At 42.7% G+C, this 20,338-nt stretch overlaps 1 protein-coding gene across 2 annotated transcripts in view; it reads right to left on the bottom strand.

Annotated features, from left to right (window-relative positions):
- LOC102454424 (putative short-chain dehydrogenase/reductase family 42E member 2) overlaps positions 1-17,821 on the bottom strand; it is a 47,559-nt gene extending 29,738 nt beyond the window's left edge. Inside the window, exons 1-2 of one of the 2 annotated variants that reach the window (XM_089782312.1) lie at positions 17,687-17,821; positions 992-1,341 (exon numbers count right to left, since the gene is read on the bottom strand). In XM_089782312.1, coding sequence (XP_089638438.1) covers positions 992-1,222 — 231 coding nt within the window. In that variant the 5' untranslated portion in view covers positions 1,223-1,341; positions 17,687-17,821. Of the gene's footprint in view, positions 1-991; positions 1,342-13,523; positions 13,873-17,686 lie in introns of those variants that run through there. The other variant, XM_089782311.1, reaches the window with a different exon arrangement.
- Positions 17,822-20,338: the final 2,517 nt, after the last annotated feature.

Raw genomic sequence — 20,338 nt, 5'->3', positions numbered from 1 at the left:
GCTATAGTTTGGTTGAAAGGTACTATGTTTTTCACACTTGGTCCTGTAGCCCTAAGGGTGGGAAAACTAGCTGGACTTTAATTGTAGTAACACGTGTCCAAGCGTTGCAGGATCAGGTCCTTCTAAGAAGTCATCAGAAGGAAGGTTCAGTGATTTGCAACATCGTCACTCTGAGACTGTTAAACTCTACTGTATTCATAATAGTTCATAGATCAAACCTCAGCTTTTGCAGTTTATTAAAACACATATCTGTCTCCATCTGGTCTCCAATGTTAAATGTGTGTGCCAGATGTTTGCTATTTAATTGACATCAATGATAGTTTTATCAATGTTTCAGGGTAGATCATATCTCTCTAGAAGATGGATATAAAAACAAATGTGAAAATTCTATGGTAGGGTGGTGAGATTTCAACATCAGATGTGACTCAAACTACTGTCATAAGCCTAATGAAAATGTGTCTTACGTTGGCAACTTGAGGTGCATTTCACAAATATAATTTTTAAGCTTTACAACACCCCATGAGTCAGAAAAATATTAGCTCTAGCCAGTTTACAGTTGAAGTGTAGGACCAATGGCGAAGTGGTTTGCCCAAAATTACACAACAATTCCAGTGCCAGAAGGAGATCATCCAGATGCCCCAATTTCTAATCCGCAACTCTAACCACAATATGATAGCATTACCCTTCAGTGATTATTTCATAAACACTCTGCAACATTTTTTTGTTATAATGTGGGAAATGTTGTTTTTAGTGGATTCTGACAGCCTGATCCTCAGCTGGTGAAGTTAATGGAGCACTGCTAATTTACAATAGAACTATGGTGATTTACACCACCTTAAAATCTGGCACATAATTTCTAATGAAGTTTTTGATGTTATTTACGACAGTTCTGTGTTCCATGAAAACTGCGAAGTTGACAATTTGCTGCTGTCCACAAGAGAAGAACAATTCATCTAATTTGATTGTTGTTAAAAATGTAATTTTACCATACCTGGAAATGCGTTGCTCCATTAGGAAGTTCCCATTTAGGCTTTTGTATATCAAAAAGAACAACAGTGATTCCTAATTTGGTGAGAGCACATCCCAGGTTGTATCCAAAGTAGCCTCCACCTCCTGTTATCAACACCTTGCTTTTAAGATGTGGTACAGTTTTTCCATTTAGTCTGCAGTCAGCTGATGGGGTACTGCCCTTCTGGAACCAATCAGCCTTGTTTTGTATCATGTCTACAATTGAGAGACTTTTTTGAAACCTCCTCCACAGAACTCTGGGATGCAGATAATTCCACTGAGTTTCATGTTACAATGCTCTATTCATGTCTGCAAATATTATCTTCATCTGACCTGTTTAGAAGGCATAAAAATAAGTAATAATACTAGTTGCTGGATTTCCAGATACAAAAAGTAACCAATATAAATGCTCATTGAGATGTTCAGCTTTTGTCGTTTAGTGTTTCATCACAAATTTCATGTTAAATGAAAAGAAGTGCTGGCAGTCTACAAACATCGCATACTGTCATCCTCAGTTTATCAATTATATGGTATTAAAATATATGGTTGATATTGTACCCTGAAAAGATTCACTAGGTTTGCATATATTTAAGTCCTCCATAAAGGTTAGCACAGCATACAAGAAAGAAAAATGGATGAGTTTATATTTGATCAAGACAAGGGCTATAACAATGTCCCTAACTGCTTATATATATCACTTTATTCCACTTGGTGTCAAAGTATAACAACAATCAAAAGCTGTTACCATCTATAATGATTGTTTCCTACACAAATGAGTTTAGGGATCTGTGTCCTGTTTCTGTTACTGTCCATCTTCATAAAGTTCACCCTTTTGGAAGCCTCAGCAGAAAGACAACTGAATGGGCAAGGGGATTATATTAATATCATTTCACCTAGAGTGGTTTTTCCCGGTTTCAGTGTAGGCACAGCAGGTCTGCATTGCTGTTGATTGTACTGTGCCTGTTCTGGGGATAGATATTCTTAGTGCATCTCCACAGTTACTCATTTAGCTTCTTCACTTTCACTGTACTATGTCTGACTATGACCAGGAGACAACTAGGCAACTCTCCAACATCACATTTTACAAACCTTTCTCCTCTGATCCACTTCAGAATACCAAAAAGAATACAATGTCTCCTTAAAGAACTCCCTTCCTCTACTCGGGACCAAATCCACACAGAAACACCTTCTGAACCCCGACAACGATTGTTCTGTCTGCTTCCCAAAATCCATAAACCTGGACACTGCGGACACCCCTTCATCTCAGGTATCGGCACGGTCACTACTCGATTATCCAGCTATGTAGACTCTCTTCTCAAACCCTACGCAATCAACACTCCCAGCTATCTCCGAGATACTACTGACTTCCTGAGAAAACTACAAAATATCAATAACCTCCCTGATAACGCCATCCTTGCTACCATGAACGCAGAAGCTCTCTACACCAACATCCCACGTGAAGACGGATTACTAGCAATTAGAAACACTATTCCAGAGGATACCACTGCCAATCTGGTAGCAGACCTATGTAACTTTGTTTTCACCCACAATTATTTCCAATTTGGGGACAACTTATACCTCCAGATCAGCAGCACAGCCATGGGTACCCACATGGCCCCACAGTATGCTAACACCTTTATGGCTGACTTAGAACAACGTTTCCTCAGATCCTGTCTCCTTTTATCCCTTCTCTACTTATGCTACATCGATGACATCTTTATGATCTGGACCCATGGCCAAGAAACACTGGATGCATTCCACAGAGATTTTAACAACCTACACCCCACCATCAATCTTAGCCTGGACCATTCTACATGAGAGATCCATTTCCTGGACACCACAGTACAAATCACCAATGGAAAATTAGACACCACTCTCTACAGAAAACCTACTGACTCCTACAGTTACCTACATGCCTCCAGCTCCCATCCAGGACACACCATATGATCCATCATCTATAGCCAAGCCCTTAGATACAATCGTATCTGCTCTAATACCACTGACAGAGACCAGAAACTTCAGGATCTCTACCAAGCATTTATAAACCTCAATTACCCACCTGGAGAAATAAAAAAACAAATTGAAAGAGCAAGACGAACACCCAGAAACCATCTACAAGACAGACCCAAGAAAACCAACAATAGAACACCTCTTGTCATCACCTATAGCTCCCAACTTAAACCCGTCCGATGCATTATCAATAATCTACAACCTATACTGGAACAGGATACGACCCTCAGAGAGGCTCTGAGAGAAAGACCCATAGTCTCCTATAGACAACCACCTAACTTCAGGATGATTCTTACCAACAACCACAGGATATACCACACTAATACCAACCCTAGAACTTTCCCTTGCAACAAACCCCGGTGCCAGCTTTGTCCATATATTTACTCTGCTGACACCATTATTGGACCTAACTATGCCAGTTACAAGATCAAGAACACATATTCCTGTTCATCCAGAAATATAATTTATGCTATCATGTGCCTAAAGTGTCCATCTGCTATGTACATTGGACAAACTTCTCAGACACTTTGCCAAAGAATCAATGCACATAAAACAGACACCAGGCTCTCTCACAGAGAGAAAACTATTGCTTGCCATTTTAACCAGATTGACCATTCTTTCAATGACCTTAAAACATGCATATTGTTTCAAAGAGATTTTAACTCCAGACTTCAAAGAGAAGCCTCAGAACTGTCATTCATGCTTAAATTTGACACTTTACATATGGGTCTTAATAAAGATGCTAATTATCTCACCCATTACAAAGATAGATTCCCCAGTTATCACCCCTAATGTCATTACCTCGCAGACACTAACCTTCCCCTCTTACTCCTCCTCTGTTCTTAAATCTGATTAATCAATTTTATATGACACCTTATAGACTAACTGAAGACCCACTTCGTCAGATGCGAGGGTCTTTGCCCATGAAAGCTTATGCTCCTACACTTCAGTTAGTCTATAAGGTGCCACAGGACTCCTCGCCACTTTTGCAGATTCAGACTAACACGGATACCCCTCTGATACTCAATTTTATATGTGTTAACTTTTTTTTTATTGTATCACTTTGGTATATATGGTCATGCCAATTTTCTTCCACATATTGATCTGAGGAAGTGGGTCTGGCCCACGAAAGCTCATCACCTAATAAACCATCCTGTTAGTCTTTAAAGTGCTGCATAGTCCTGTCTTTTGTTTCAGCTAGATCACTGCATATCTATCACTATCCCACCATACAAACACACAGTGTGAAAGTTAAGAATAAAGTCATGCCGATATATTGAAATGTGCCTTTATACTAAAACAAAGAGTCTATTCTCCCATCAATTAAGACATATGAGATGTTTTAGGGCTTGGAAATGTGCCATTCTAGCTAGCTGTAGGGGCTAAGTACTCACACTTTATTATCGGAGTTGCTTGGATTCACACTTCAGACTGAAGGCTTGTCTGCTTAAAGGACTAGAATGGCACAGCTACACCAATGCAGCTGCAATGCTGTAGCACTTTAGTGAAGATGCCTCCAATGCTAATGGGAGAGCTTCTTCTAAGGGTAGTGATAGAAATGTAGCCGTGTTAGTCTGGGGTAGTTGAAGCAAAATGCAGGACAATGTAGCACTTTAAAGACTAATTAGATGATGAGCTTTCGTGACCCACTTCCTCAGATCAAATAGTGGAAGAAAGAGTCACAACCATATATACCAAAGGATACAATTAAAAAAAATGAACAAATATGAAAAGGACAAATCACATTGCAGAACAGAAGGGGAATGCGGGGGGGTGGGAAGGGGGAGGAGGAAGGTAAGTGTCTGTGAATTGCTGATATTAAAGGTAGGGAGAGTGGGATGTTTGCCTGCATCCCCCTTCTGTTCTGCAATGTGATTTGTCCTTTTCATATTTGTTCATTTTTTTTAATTGTATCCTTTGGTATATATGGTTGTGACTACTTTCTTCCACTATTTGATCTGAGGAAGTGGGTTTGGCCCACGAAAGCTCATCATCTAATAAACCATCTTATTAGTCTTTAAAGTGCTACATTGTCCTGCATTTTGCTTCTTCTAAGGGTGTAAGTAATTCACCTTCCTGAGAACAGTAGTTGTGTCATCAGGAAAAGCTCTCCCATTGACATGATGCTATCTACACTAGGAGTTAGGCTGGTATTTTGTCATTCAGAGGTGGGGATTGTCAACATCCATGAGCAATGTAATTTCACTCAAGTTACAATGTAGTTTCACCCTCATAATCCTGAGGGTTCAGAGTGCAAAACTAAGTTCTGGATGATGATTTCACACCCAGAATATCACAAAAAGAGAAAATGTGCTAATATAAAGGATTAAAATGTCTAGAAAAATGAGCTATGAGGAAAGACTGAAAAAATTGCATTTGTTCAGTTGGGGAAAGAGAAGACTGAACGGGGACATGATAGCAACTTTCAAGTACTTAAAAAGAATGTTACAAGGAGGAGGGAGAAAAATGATTCTCCCAAATGCTTATGATAGGACAAGAATTGATGGGATTAAATTGCAGCAAGGAAGGTTTAGGTACATTAAGACATTAGGACAAATTTTGTAACTGTCCAGGTAGTTAAGCACTGGAATGAATTGCCCAGTGAAATTTTGGAATCTCCATTACTGGAGATTTTTAAGAGCGGGTTAGATATCTGTCAGGAATGGTTTAAATGGTTCTTGGTCTTAGGTGCAGGGGACTCAACTTGATGTTATCTTGTGGTCTCTTCCAGTTCTATTATTCAATGATTATAGAGGAAAAAACTGAAAGCAACCCACTCTCCTGAAGTAAAATAAATAAAAAGAAAATAGTCCTCTAGCCTCCAAAAGAGGAACTATCACAATTTATACATTGTGAAAATAAGTTACGTTATAAGCAGGTGTGATAGATCCAGACCAGCTGTCTGCCATTCACGGGTAGAGGGAATACGTGCTGGAGCTTGGGTAGGCAGCTTTCTCTTCCCTGAGTTAAAAAAAAAAAAAGCCAAAGCCATACTCTAGCATAATCAGGCAGGCACCTGGGGTCAATTGAAACTTGCTAGAAGCCACAGGCTAATTAAACACCTGCAGCCAATTAAGGCTTGTGGTGTCGCTTTAAAAGGGCTCCCCTAGGCAAGGAAGGGGGAGAAAAAGAGCAAAGGACAGGAAAGAGGGGGTGCTGTGTGAGAACAGAACAGGGGGAATTGTTTGGAGAAGTGGCCCAGGAAAAAGCTCCCAGATTGTGAGTGGCAAGCCTCTGAAGCTAACACTATCTGCCAGGAGCACAAGACCCCTGGGCTACGTCTACACTGGCCCCTTTTCCGAAAGGGGCATGCTAATTTTCCAGGTCGTAATAGGGAAATCCGCGGGGGATTTAAATATCCCCCGCGGCATTTAAATAAAAATGTCCGCCGCTTTTTTCCGGCTTTTAGAAAAGCCGGAAAAGAGCGTCTACACTGGCCCCGATCCTCCGGAAAAAAGCCGTTTTCTGGAGGATCTCTTATTCCTACTTCGAAGTAGGAATAAGAGATCCTCCGGAAAAGGGCTTTTTTCCGGAGGATCGGGGCCAGTGTAGACGCTCTTTTCCGGCTTTTCTAAAAGCCGGAAAAAAGCAGCGGACATTTTTATTTAAATTCCGCGGGGGATATTTAAATATCCCCCGCGGATTTCCCTATTACGACCTGGAAAATTAGCATGCCCCTTTCGGAAAAGGGGCCAGTGTAGACGTAGCCCTGCAGAATAGCTGGAGCTTTGCCACACAGGGTAAAGCTCTCCCTTTTGTCTTCCACAAAGACAGACTGAAAGCTAGGCTGTAATATCATGCCAGGTGAGCTCTGGTAGGCCAGGTCTATACTACAGGCCTCTCGTTGGCATAACTACATTGCACAGGGGTGTGGAAAAAACCTCCTTCCCATGTAGCTGTACCACCCCAGACAGGAGGTGGGGTGGTACAGCAGCAAAAGCCAAGAGGAACTGCTGGCATGGGGTGCTGGCTCCCAGGAGCAGTAGCACTACGCTCCTCCCTTTTGACCATCGCACCTTCTGAGAGCAAAGCCTGGTGGATCAGTGGATACGGATTTCAATCCATGGTTATCTGCATCTGCAGATAGACTTTTGTATCCATGCAGGGCTCTACTTGTCTCTCTCACCAACAGAAGATGATCCAATAAAAAAGATATTGCCTCACCCTACTTGTCTCTGCCATTTGTCAGTTGTAAGAGACAGTTAAGAGGCTACCCCTAAACCAAAAGCTTAATAGATTTGGCCTAGCAACTAGCCCCATCTGGGTGAAGGCATAGTAACCAGGCATAGGGGAAGAGAATATCCAGAAGAAACTGAGACGTTGGGGAAGTTATTTACTCCTTCACATGACACAAGAACTATGGGTCATCAAATTAAATTAGTAGGCAACAGGTTTACAAAAGAGAAAAGGAATTATTTCTTCACACAATACACACACAACCTGTGGAACCTGTTTCTAAGGGATGTGGTGAAGGCCAAAACTGTAACATGGTTGAAAAAAGAATTAGATATGTTTGTGAAGGATAGGTCCATCAACGGATATTAGCCAGGATAGACAGGGATGCAACACCATACTCTGTTCTGTTCATTTTCTCTGGGCTCCTGGCATTGGCCGCTGTTGGAAGACTGGATACTGGGCTAGATGGACCTTTGGTCTGGCCCAGTATGTCTGTTCTAATAGACCAGCATATCTCAATCCTTTTGATGGCTTATAACAGCAATTAAGGAGTACAAAGTGAGCTAGGGACTGCAGCAGATCTCGTTTGGAATTCCTGAAAAAGAACAAAGGGATTTGGACTATGTAGAAACCTGACAATCCAAAATTGAAGAATTCACACATTTGCTCGGGAAAATTTGAGGATAGACTCTGATAAAATGAATAGATTCTATAATGTACAGTCAAAGGGGGGATATTTTAAAAGAGGTGACTTGGTCTGTTTCCGTAATGTGAGAAAGAAGGGTAGGAGTCCTAAACAAAATAAACCTTGGGAAGGACCTGTCACAGGTAGACAGGACCTAATCTATGCCCCACCTTGTAATTAGTCTCTCGGGAGATGCCTCTTTAATATGTCAGAGTCCAAGGACCTACAGTTTCACAGGGAGAGTCCCTCAGCCTCCAAGACTGGGCCTGGGCATAGTCTCTGTGTGGCTCCCTGAAGCAAATCCCGGTTAAGCCAAGAAGCAGTAGCTAGGCCAGTGGAAGAATTCTGTCAACCTAGTGCTGTACACAGGGACTTAGGATGGCTTAACTGTATTGTTCAGGTATGTAGGTCTTTCACACCCCTAAGTGACGCAACTAGGTTAATTTAATTCTCCTCTGTATATCAGCCCTAAGTTTTCCCAGAAAGTAAATTTAATTCTCCTCCCACCACCACTGGGTAGCAATGCAAAATAGGGGGGAAACAGAAACACAATACTAGGTGTAAGGAGAGTAGAAGCCCTTGGAAGGAACCTTACATAATAGTGAAAACAAAGTGGTGTACAGGATACAAGTGAGTCTCAAGGCAAAACCAAAAGGGACCAAGTAAGGTGATATTTGCAGGGATAGATTTCAGCCTGGCTCCCTCTGAATCTGAGCATGTAACTGTGGATATCGAGTCTGAGGAAGTTATGGCAGTAATGAGTCCCTCACTTGAACAAACTGGGCAGGAACTGTCACAGCCAACAAGTTGCACAGGAACAATAGACATGCCTCAGGAGAACCCTGCAAGAAAAGTCAAGCAGAGAAAAGTTCCAAAGAATAATTTTTTTATGTTGATTATGTGAAACTACTCTGAGAGAGAGAGAGAGAGATGCTGTATATATGTAAATAGTTCAGTTTATATAATCTGAATTTTTTTATTATATTTCTATTTGAGATGGGTTATCAAGTTTCACCATTTTAGGCCTCATTGGGATGATGGACAAAGCTGAGATTTGAGGTGGTGACATTATGAGTTGAGCTAAAACCTCTTTAAACTGATGGGTGAATGAGTCTTCCATTTAAATCAGTTGTAAGAGAAGTTAAGTGGGCCACATAATAAACAAATCCTAATAGAATGAGCTCAGAAGTAGCACCAAGTGGGTGGATATTGGACTGGGTATAGTGAGCAGACTGAAGTGCTGAGTAGGAGAACCCCCAGAAACACAGAACAGGGTAAGGCAAGACAGCCAAGCCTGTAAGCCAGTGGTGGGCAACCCGTGGCCTATCAGGGTAATCTGATTGTGGGCTATGAGACAATTTGATGAAGTTGGCCATCCACAGGCATTTCTCCCCCCCACCCTCCACAACTCCCAAATGGTTGCAGTTCACAATTTCTGGCCAATGGGAGCTGCAGGAAGCAGCTGCCTCCTGCAGCTCCCATTGGCCAGGAATCACAAACTGCAGCCACTGGGAGCTGCGGGTGTGTGTGATGTTATTGGATTCTGATATGAACGTGCAAAACATTGTTGTAACTACTATTATGTTTGCACCAAATGTTGTGCAAAATGAGATGGCTATAGAAGGCTTATGATTCACTGATTCTATGTATACTGCTCATATGCATGTATGATTTTTGTATTTGAAACTATGAGAATTAGCTATAAACTTGTATTTCACAGGTTTGCTTCTGGGAAATTATCAACAGGCTTTGCCCACCTTGTGAAAGAGTTGCTAGTTAAATGAATAGCAGTTCTTCATGGACAATGCACCTCAAGTGATGCCAATCCACATCTGAGGAACTTTGCGATGAACATTCAGACCAGCATGTAAGCCATGGCTGCTTGCTGAAAAGGACTGAGCCATGCATAGATGGGTGACTTGCTCATGTGACAAACTCCTTTTTGGGAGATACTTTCTCAAAAGAAGAACAATGGAATTCCCTCCACATGAACAAGGGTATAAAGAGGGCCCTAGGGTTTCCTCTATCCTTGTCTTCATTCCAGCTTGTCATGTCTGAAGCATTTTTGCTATGAATTGAGCTCGAAAGGACTGATGACACATCCTGTGTTAGGATGGATTTCAGAGACTTATAAAACAACAGATTAATCCATCTCTGCTACAAGCCTGCACAAAGGACTATGCATTGGTGTAATTAGATTCCTTTTACAATTTTTCACTCAACCTTTTCTTTCTTTCTTTCGTTTACTAATATACCTTTAGATTTTAGATTCTAAAGGAGTGGCACAGCATGCTCTTTTGGGTAAGATCAGAAATATAAAATCGACCTGGGAATGTGGCTGGTCCTTTGGGATTGGAAGAACCTGTTCTGATTTGGTGAGATTGGTTTTCATAACCTCTCTTCTCTGTAAGGAGTGGTACTGGTTGTGGCACAGAAGCTGGAGTGTCTTAGGGGGTTGCTTGTGTGATTTCTTGCCGGCCAGTGTGGCAAGCAGAGGTGTTCTTTGTGGCTGGTTTGGTGCCTTATAGTGGAGGACCCGTAGTCTTAGGCTGTAAGTAGCCCTGTCTTTAAGCAATTTGCCCTGATTTGACACTCTCAGCGGTGCTCTCAGAAACCTTGTTATATTAGAGGAGGTAATGCCTATGGATGGTCAATGTCAGCAAAATGTCTGGCAGCCCACAATCAGATTATCCTGATGCACTGCAAGTGGCCTGCAGGTTTCTCACTACAACTGTAAACACAGTACGACCCTGGAAAAAGTTACAGAGCCCTTTTGGACTTCATAGAATCCTAGAACCGGAAGGGACCTCAAGAGGTCATCAAGTCCAGACCCTTGCACTCACGGCAGGTCCAAGCAACTGTCTAGATCAGTGGTCTCCAACCTTTCTACACCCAAGATGACTTTTTAAATGTCAGGACAAGCCAAGATCTACCCCACCCCTTCCCCAAGGCCCCATCCCTTCTTCGAAGCCCTGCCCTCTCTGTTCTCCACTTCTCCATCACTTGCTATCCCCAGCTCTTACTCACTCTCACTGGGTTGAAACCGGAGGTGTGGGCTCTGGGGTGGGAATGAGGCATTTGCATGTGGGAAGAGGTGAGTGGTGCAAACTCTGGGAGGAAATTTGGGTGCAGGAGGAGGTGGAGAAGGGGATGATGGCTTGGGAAGGGGGTTCCAGATTGGGGAGTGTTGGGGTCAGGTAGAGGGTTGGGGTACTGAGCAAGCCACAGGCTTGTGGATGTGAGGGTGCAGGAGTTTGGATTGGGGTGTGTGAAGGGCTCAGGGCAGGGAGGTTGGGAGTATGATGGGCTCAGGATACAGATTTGTGGTGTGTGGAGGGTGCAGAAGTGTTGTGGCTGAAGACTGAGGATGTGGGGGTGCAGGAGTTTGGGAATGTGAGAGGCTCAGGACAGGGGGTTCCAGGGAATGATAGGCTCAGGTTTAGGGTCCGGGGTATGTGTGCAGGACTATTATGATGCTGCGGCCAGATGGGGGCTTGGCCCCAATTGGGGGGCTTATTGGCCAGGCTTCATTTTTAAATAAAATATTATGTCAAACACAAAAGGTTTCAGCATTGTCTTTATTTATGAGAGGGGCGGGGAACCTGTTTTGAGTCAGGGGTCACTGACCCACAGAAAAGTCAGTCGGAGCCACACAAGTGAGATGCAAAAAAACCCAAACCCTCGAAAATCCCCCAAGCCTCACCAATTTGGCCCCAAATGAGACATCTCCCTCCCCTGGCACTCCAGCCCCAGGCTAGATGAACTTTTCTGGGTTCCAGGGTTAGTGGAATTTGTGGGCCCCTATACAACCTGAGGTGGGGCCAAAAATGAGGGATCCAGTGTGCAGGACAGGGTTGCCAGTGAGTGGGATAGGAATGGGGGTGCAGAATCTGGGTGGAAAATAGGGTATAGGAGCAAGCTGAGGGTGGGTGTCTGGCCAGGAGGGAAGGGACAGGAGCAAGGTGCTGGTGGGGGTCTGCCCAGGGGTCAGGGTGCTGATGAGAGCCTGGCCATGGGGCAAGGGCAAGGTGATGGTGGGGGTTTGCTCAGGGTGCAGGAGCAGAGTGCTGATGGGGGTCTGGCCAAGGGTCAGGTGCTGGTGGGGATTTGAGCAGGAGGCAGAGTGCTGGTGACGGCTGGGGTGGGGTACTCATGCGGGTAGTCTGGCCAGGGGGAGGGGACAGGGACATCTCGGGGTGGTACCTGGGGATCCTGCAGCTGTACGCCAGGTCCGGGTCTCAGGAAGAAACGTGGACTGCTCTTCCCCTCCCCTGATCAGTTGGAGCTGGCTCAGTCTCGGGACCCCTACTCCCCGCCGCCCACACAGGAAGGCATCAGGGGGAAGATGCTGGCGCGCAACAGACCCAGTATTTCAGGAAGCACGCCAGCTGTTTGGGGGAGGGGCACAGCAGCCCGCATGCTTCTTGTAGTGCTGGACCTGGCATGCAGCTGTTGGACTTCTCCCCTCATTTTGCAGGAAACCGGCGCTACCTCCATTGTCGCTGGAGGTAGCGTCAGTAGGGGCTGCTCCTTGGGCATTGGGGGAACAGGAGGGGGGGCCCAAACGCCTAGCAATTGACTGGTCGTGCCCTCCCCCTGATCCACCAGTTGATCGTGATCGATGGGTCTAGATCATCCCTGACAGGTGTCTGTCTAACCTGCTCTTTAATATCTCCAGTGATGGAGATTCCACAACCCCTGTAGGCAATTTTACTCCAGTGTTTAACCACCGTAACAGGCAGGAAGTTTCCCCTGAACTTAAACCTCCCTTGCTGCAATTTAAGCCCATTGCTTCTTGTCCTAACCTCAGAAGCCAAGGAGAACAATTTTTCTCCCTCCTCCTTATAACACCCTTTTAGATACTTGATGCTTAATGACTTGATGCTAGCCAAAGACATTTGGTAAGCTAAGAAATTCTTCCTTTTATTTGTGGTTCCTACTGCATTCAGAGACACATGATTTTGTACATTCCTTGTAAATACATAGAGTTGGTCCAAAGAAATACCTGACTACCACCAAGTTCTACTCCCAGCTAGAACATCCACATAGCTCCAAACTTTGATTAGCTACTTGGATCAAAAGGGGCAACAGTTCCGCATGAAACTGGAAAAAGCCTTCAACTTTCTTTCACAAGCAGGACATTACATAAAATCTTTCTAAAACCATTTTTGGCACCTGTGTACTCATCACTGGCAGACAGTGTTAGAAAATGCTTACTGCATATTCAGAGTTGTATGGAAATCTCACTCAGAAATTTGTTTCCATTATTTACTACATCACTCAGTTCATCTCAATTTGTAGAAGTTATTTTGAGTGATTTACTCAAGCATATTTGCATTGATTACATAGAAGTTTTAGATCTTTGTCTAAGTCGGTCCAAATACAGTTGGTTCATCTTTAGCTTCCTGCTACAATCCTCATCACAAAAGCTATAAAGTACCTTACTACTTACAGAAAAAAAAACAACAACAAATGGTCTGGTAGCACTTTATAGACTAACAAAACATGTAGAGGGTATCATGAGCTTTCATAGGCACAGTGATACCATCTACATGTTTTGTTAGTCTATAAAGTGCTACCCGACCATTTCTTGGTTTTTTTCTGTAACCGACTAACTCGGCTACCTCTGAAGCTTACTACTTACAGTTAGTATTGTCCTGGGTCTTCCTTTCCAAGTAAATGGGAGGATGAAAACTCTTCTGGGATATTTATTACCCCCAGGATATCAGGCATCCTTACACCAGCATATTGATGTTTTCAGCTGTGAGCAGGTCCTTTATATTGCTCCATAATTTCAAAAGAGAAATACTTCCCAGTAGTTGGAGTCTGGGCTGGATGCCAGGGCAGGTGGGGCTGGTTTCACTTCCCTCCCAGAATTAGGGCAAGTGGCTTCCTTCTGTCAGTCTCTCTCTCACTGAATCAAGGTTTTAGCTTATGTGGAAGCACTGTTGAGAGCCACAGGGAGCATGAATATAGCATCTGATTTTTATATTAGAGTTCATTCCGTACGTGCAGAGAAAGCTGTCTCTCACGTGGGTGTATCTGAATGAGGTAGATTTATGAAAAATAAAATAAAGGGAATTTTAAATTCCTCTGAAATACATACAGGAAAGCCTGTTTTAAAAAAGTAAGAAAAAGTATTTTAAAATGAATCATTCATAGAATATAACTTTTTCCCAACTGAATGAGACTTTTTTTGGTTTAATCTAATCTAACAGACACAGAAAAGCTGGGAATTTAGATTTGCAGCACTGTTTTGCATGTAGTTGATACACAGTGAAGAATGAATGAGCTGGCAGTAGCTGGTTTAAAAACATCCCTCAGATCTTTATAGATCAACACTTATTACTGCAAATGCCTTAACATTTTCATTTTGACTTTTCCAGTCCCAGATCCAAATACTGAAAATATTTACATAGGTGCTTAAATTTAAGCACACAAGTTGTCCTGTTGATTCAATGATTATACATGCTTAGGTGTCTGCAGGATTGGGGCCTTTGTGCATCTTGACAAAACAGCCTATGCTGGTGTGGGGGGTCCCATGCTTGTCTTGATTGGGGGAGGGGGGAGACTAGGACAACACCCCTTGCCCCTGCTCTTGGGGCACCAAGGACCCCACTAATGATGCAAGAAGATAGTAGAGAAGGGAAGCAGGAAAGAGATCTGGGCCTCAGACTCTCTCAACTACTGCAGGTTTTTTACCCTCTTCCCCTCTGGGTAGGGTTACCCTTGATCCTTGATACTGGGGGAGACAGATCCTATCCCAGCAGAGCAAGGAGACTCAGTTTTCTCTCTTTCCTAGGGCTTATGTATCTCTCCTCTAGCTCTCTCCCATTGCGCCCTGACCCTGCTGTATCACAGCACATAGAATCAGTGAAGTGCAGCCAAAAACTGGCACATGACACACGAGAAAAAGAAAATGTTCTTAAATTCAGACTATATACTTTCTCATTAGGGCATGATTATATGATTGTATGAAATTTTTTTCTGGGGATTTTAAAGCGCTTTTTCAGATATTAAGGATCAAAGCATTCTTTTTGAGGTCAGTGGCACTATCCCCATTTTCCAAAAAGTTAAACTGAGACCAAGATGACTTTAATTCCTTTACAAAACCTGCCCAAGATTGCAGTCTGAGAGAGAGCAGGATATTTAACCAAGGAATTATGTACCCAAGAACATCTGTTCTTTTCAATTTAAGTCCAAATAGAGCCAACAGTGGACAAAGAGAGCTCTGAAATTTTCATATATTAATTTGAGTGAGAGTTTCTGGAGACATTTGTGAAACTTGTGCTGCTGGGGTGTCTAAGGTGAGAGGGTGACTGCATAATCAGATTTATAGTCACCATCCTGTGAGGATGATGTACAGATAAACAAGGCGAGGTTTGTCTTTCAGGTGATGCTACAGCTGTAGCATCTGCCAGGTGTGTGGTTTAGCTATCACAGATTTGGGGCAAAGGTTGGGGAGGGTGCATCTATACAATGACTTTGTTTTTTATGAGACTGGGACGTGATTAATTCATCACCCAAGTCAGCCTGAGCTGGCTTTAGGTGTCTGGCCAGGCAGGCCTGTGGACAAAGCCTTTTTCACTTCATTGAATGAGTCAGCCTGCAGCAGAGTCTCCCTCGGTGTGCTAGAATTAAGTTCAGAATATAATCACTAGTTCTTATGGACAGTCTATTTTTTTTTGGTTTTTTTATGTTAAAAATGTTGCTTGTAGGCTTTATTTACTACACTTTTCTGTTGCTCAGGAAGCTAAGTATTTTCATCAGTTACATTTTACCTATGGTCAAGCTTTGCAAAAACACACACCTAAGCATATAAAGAAACCTGATCTGATTTTGAACGCAAGTTCAAATTCAATGGCAATTCAAAGTGCTATGCACTGTTGAAAATTAGGCCAAATTTAAGGTCCAAAGCATGTTAGGGATTCTCACTGTGTTACAGCATTTTAAGTGTAGTAATAGCGTCCAACAGTAATCTTATAGCTAAAAACATTTTTTCTCTCTTGTTTGCAGAATGAATAATACCCATTTAAATCTCTTATTGATTTTTATTATGAAACACAAACTGTATAGGAGCAAGCTGAGGGTGGGTGTCTGGCCAGGAGGGAAGGGACAGGAGCAAGGTGCTGGTGGGGGTCTGCCCAGGGGTCAGGGTGCTGATGGGAGCCTGGCCATGAGGCAAGGGCAAGGTGATGGTGGGGGTTTGCTCAGTGTGCAGGAGCAGAGTGCTGATGGGGGTCTGGCCAAGGGTCAGGTGCTGGTGGGGGTTTGGGCAGGAGGCAGAGTGCTGGTGACGGCTGGGGTGGGGTACTCATGCGGGTAGTCTGGCCAGGGGGAGGGAACAGGGACATCTCAGGCTGGTACCTGGGGATCCTGCAGCTGTACGCCAGGTCCGGGTCTCAGGAAGAAACGTGGACTGCTCTTCCCCTCCCCTGATCAGTTGGAGCTGGCTCAGTCTCGGGACCCCTACTCCCCGCCGCCCACACAGGAAGGCATCAGGGGGAAGATGCTGGCGCGCAACAAACCCAGTATTTCAGGAAGCACGCCAGCTGTTTGGGGGAGGGCTACAGCAGCCCGCATGCTTCTTGTGGTGCTGGACCTGGCATGCAGCTGTTGGACTTCTCCCCTCATTTTGCAGGAAACCGGCGCTACCTCCATTGTCGCTGGAGGTAGCGTCAGTAGGGGCTGCTCCTTGGGCATTGGGGGAACTGGAGGGGGGGCCCAAACGCCTAGCAATTGACTGGTCGTGCCCTCCCCCTGATCGACCAGTTGATCGTGATCGATGGGTCTAGATCATCCCTGACAGGTGTCTGTCTAACTTGCTCTTTAATATCTCCAGTGATGGAGATTCCACAACCCCTGTAGGCAATTTTACTCCAGTGTTTAACCACCGTGACAGGCAGGAAGTTTCCCCTGAACTTAAACCTCCCTTGCTGCAATTTAAGCCCATTGCTTCTTGTCCTAACCTCAGAAGCCAAGGAGAACAATTTTTCTCCCTCCTCCTTATAACACCCTTTTAGATACTTGATGCTTAATGACTTGATGCTAGCCAAAGACATTTGGTAAGCTAAGAAATTCTTCCTTTTATTTGTGGTTCCTACTGCATTCAGAGACACATGATTTTGTACATTCCTTGTAAATACATAGAGTTGGTCCAAAGAAATACCTGACTACCACCAAGTTCTACTCCCAGCTAGAACATCCACATAGCTCCAAACTTTGATTAGCTACTTGGATCAAAAGGGGCAACAGTTCCGCATGAAACTGGAAAAAGCCTTCAACTTTCTTTCACAAGCAGGACATTACATAAAATCTTTCTAAAACCATTTTTGGCACCTGTGTACTCATCACTGGCAGACAGTGTTAGAAAATGCTTACTGCATATTCAGAGTTGTATGGAAATCTCACTCAGAAATTTGTTTCCATTATTTACTACATCACTCAGTTCATCTCAATTTGTAGAAGTTATTTTGAGTGATTTACTCAAGCATATTTGCATTGATTACATAGAAGTTTTAGATCTTTGTCTAAGTCGGTCCAAATACAGTTGGTTCATCTTTAGCTTCCTGCTACAATCCTCATCACAAAAGCTATAAAGTACCTTACTACTTACAGAAAAAAAACAACAACAAATGGTCTGGTAGCACTTTATAGACTAACAAAACATGGAGATGGTATCATGAGCTTTCATAGGCACAGTGATACCATCTACATGTTTTGTTAATCTATAAAGTGCTACCCGACCATTTCTTGGTTTTTTTCTGTAACCGACTAACTCGGCTACCTCTGAAGCTTACTACTTACAGTTAGTATTTCCTGGGTCTTCCTTTCCAAGTAAATGGGAGGATGAAAACTCTTCTGGGATATTTATTACCCCCAGGATATCAGGCATCCTTACACCAGCATATTGATGTTTTCAGCTGTGAGCAGGTCCTTTATATTGCTCCATAATTTCAAAAGAGAAATACTTCCCAGTAGTTGGAGTCTGGGCTGGATGCCAGGGCAGGTGGGGCTGGTTTCACTTCCCTCTCAGAATTAGGGCAAGTGGCTTCCTTCTGTCAGTCTCTCTCTCACTGAATCAGTTCCGACTTACATACAGATTCAACTTAAGAACAAACCTACAGTCCCTATCTTGTACGTAACCCGGGGACTGCCTGTATTACATAACTATTCAACATCTTTTTATGACAACTGTCATATTCACTCAGATTATTTTAAACCTATTTGTTTAAACACACGCACACTCCCAGTTTATTAAAATTCTATTTAGAAAAATATCTAAGGAAAGTATGAAACAATTCTCTTAATCTTTTGGAGGGAGAGTTATATGAGAGTGGACAAGAACACACACAACTGGACCCCATTGAAAATTGTCTGGTGGAATACTTTTCCAGTAGAAAATACTGATTCTTTGAAACTGAAACATTCCACATAAACCTTTTTATTAAAAAAAATCAAAATAAAGCATTTCACTAAGTCAGAATGGAATGTTTTCAGCATATAAAAGTGTATTTTAGTTTTGTTTCAAAATAACTTTTTTATACTTTTGATACTTCATAACATTTAAATATAAAAATGAAAATGTAAAAGGAATTTTAAAGTTCAACATTAAAACAAGGTTTTGATTGATCAAAATGTTTTTTCTAAATTTTTTGTTTCACAGGAAATTTCAAAATTGGATGTTTCATTCCAATTTGGAACAAAGTCAAATGCCATGATCTGGAAATGCTGGCTCCTGCCGGGTTTGGGCAATGCAGTTTGTGCCTGCATTATGAAAGCAAGAAAAGAATCAGCAGGAAGAGAGTCTCAGGAGGGATTTGGGAATGACAGCATGGCCTAAAGTAGCTGATCTGTCATCCATTAACAGGATAGACTGGGTTGTAAACTATGCTAACAAGAGAAAACTTTTTTACATGAGGTCAGTTTGCAGCACTGATTTGGATACAATTTACTCTCATTCAGGCAATTTTTTACTCAGGACTGGAATTTGTGCATGTGAAGACACACACTCCTGCCCTCTCTGTTTTCAACAGCTGCGAAGAGAGACCGATCATAATCATCTATCCTCCACAATTCAAGTGGTTACTAATATAGTTTTCAATTCCGTATACATTTGACACAGTCTAAAGCTTTTGTATCATTTAGAATAAAATTATGTAGCTAGGTAGCTGAGGCTTTGGAATTACAGATGGAAACTGGCATGTGTGAAATCAGTGAATTTCTGAAAATTATTCAAGAGAAGTTCAGGAGAATTTCAGTACAGAGAATTTCAGTACAGAGAATTGAATCTCCTCTGAAAATGTTGGGGTACACCATTAATTTTCAATCCGTGTTCACTGCAGAAGTCCAGAAATCCAATATTTGTCCAATTAAAATAGAAACTTGAGTATTGTACTGAAGTCATTAGCTCAGGTAAAAGCATAGTATATGATAGCAAAATACATGCCAAGGCATCTTACACTCAGTTTCTAGAATTTACATTATTCTGAACGCCTTTTAAAAATTTAGGCTACGTCTACACTGGCCCCTTTTCCGGAAGGGGCATGGTAATTTTTGAAGTAGGAATAAGAGATCCTCCGGAAAAGGGCTTTTTTCCGGAGGATCTGGCCAGTGTAGACGCTCTTTTCCGGCTTTTCTATTTTTATTTAAATGCCGTGGGGGATATTTAAATCCCCCGCGGATTTCCCTATTACGATCTCAAAAATTACCATGCCCCTTCCGGAAAAGGGGCCAATGTAGACGAGCCCTAAGTGTTTAGAGTAGTTAACAAACAGGAAGAGATTTTATATAACCTCAGCCCTTTGCAATTTGGAGAGAGATTTTTTAAATTTATTTCCTACCTGTACATGTAGGGTCACAGCAACTGTTTAGTTTGGCTTAGGAGAAGCAGCAGGTGCCTAGTGTTGGGAGCTCTTGCAATTTCATCACAGCCCTTGTGATATCTGGTGTGTTTCCTAATGGTCCCGGCTCCTGAAGTCATGTGAATGCATGAGAATCTCAGCTTTCATTTAAAACAGTTTCTATCCCTCATAGATGCAGAGAAAAACTTGAAAGTATGGCCTAAGTGAACTCCAAATGTTTAAGAACTACAAGGACAAATTATTCTCTTTAAAAAAATCTAATTATTTTAAGCCAATATCATGATTTTGGGGGAGTCTGATCTGATCCCTTTCATTCCTACACTGGGCCCTGCAGCTTTGGCTCCCCTTGTCCTGCTTCCCTTCTAAGGGGCTTAACCTTTCACTTTGGGCCTGCCCATTATCTGGCAACTTTCTTTAAACCCTGTTTCTTTGTCACGCCAGCTATCTTTATTTCCTATCTCTTTTCTTTCAGCGTCCTCCTTCTTTCATTCATCACCCTTCTGTGTTTGTGCTCCTCTCTCCTCCACTTTTTAGCACATCTAGGGTACGTCTAGACAGCAGTGGTAATTCGGGATATTTCCAGTAACCCAAAATA

This window comes from Pelodiscus sinensis, chromosome 15 (assembly GCF_052426305.1).
Source record: "Pelodiscus sinensis isolate ZL-2025 chromosome 15, ASM5242630v1, whole genome shotgun sequence".
NCBI lineage: Eukaryota > Metazoa > Chordata > Testudines > Trionychidae > Pelodiscus > Pelodiscus sinensis.
Note: the sequence above shows the minus strand (reverse complement) of the source record. Positions and strands in the feature narration are given on the sequence as shown.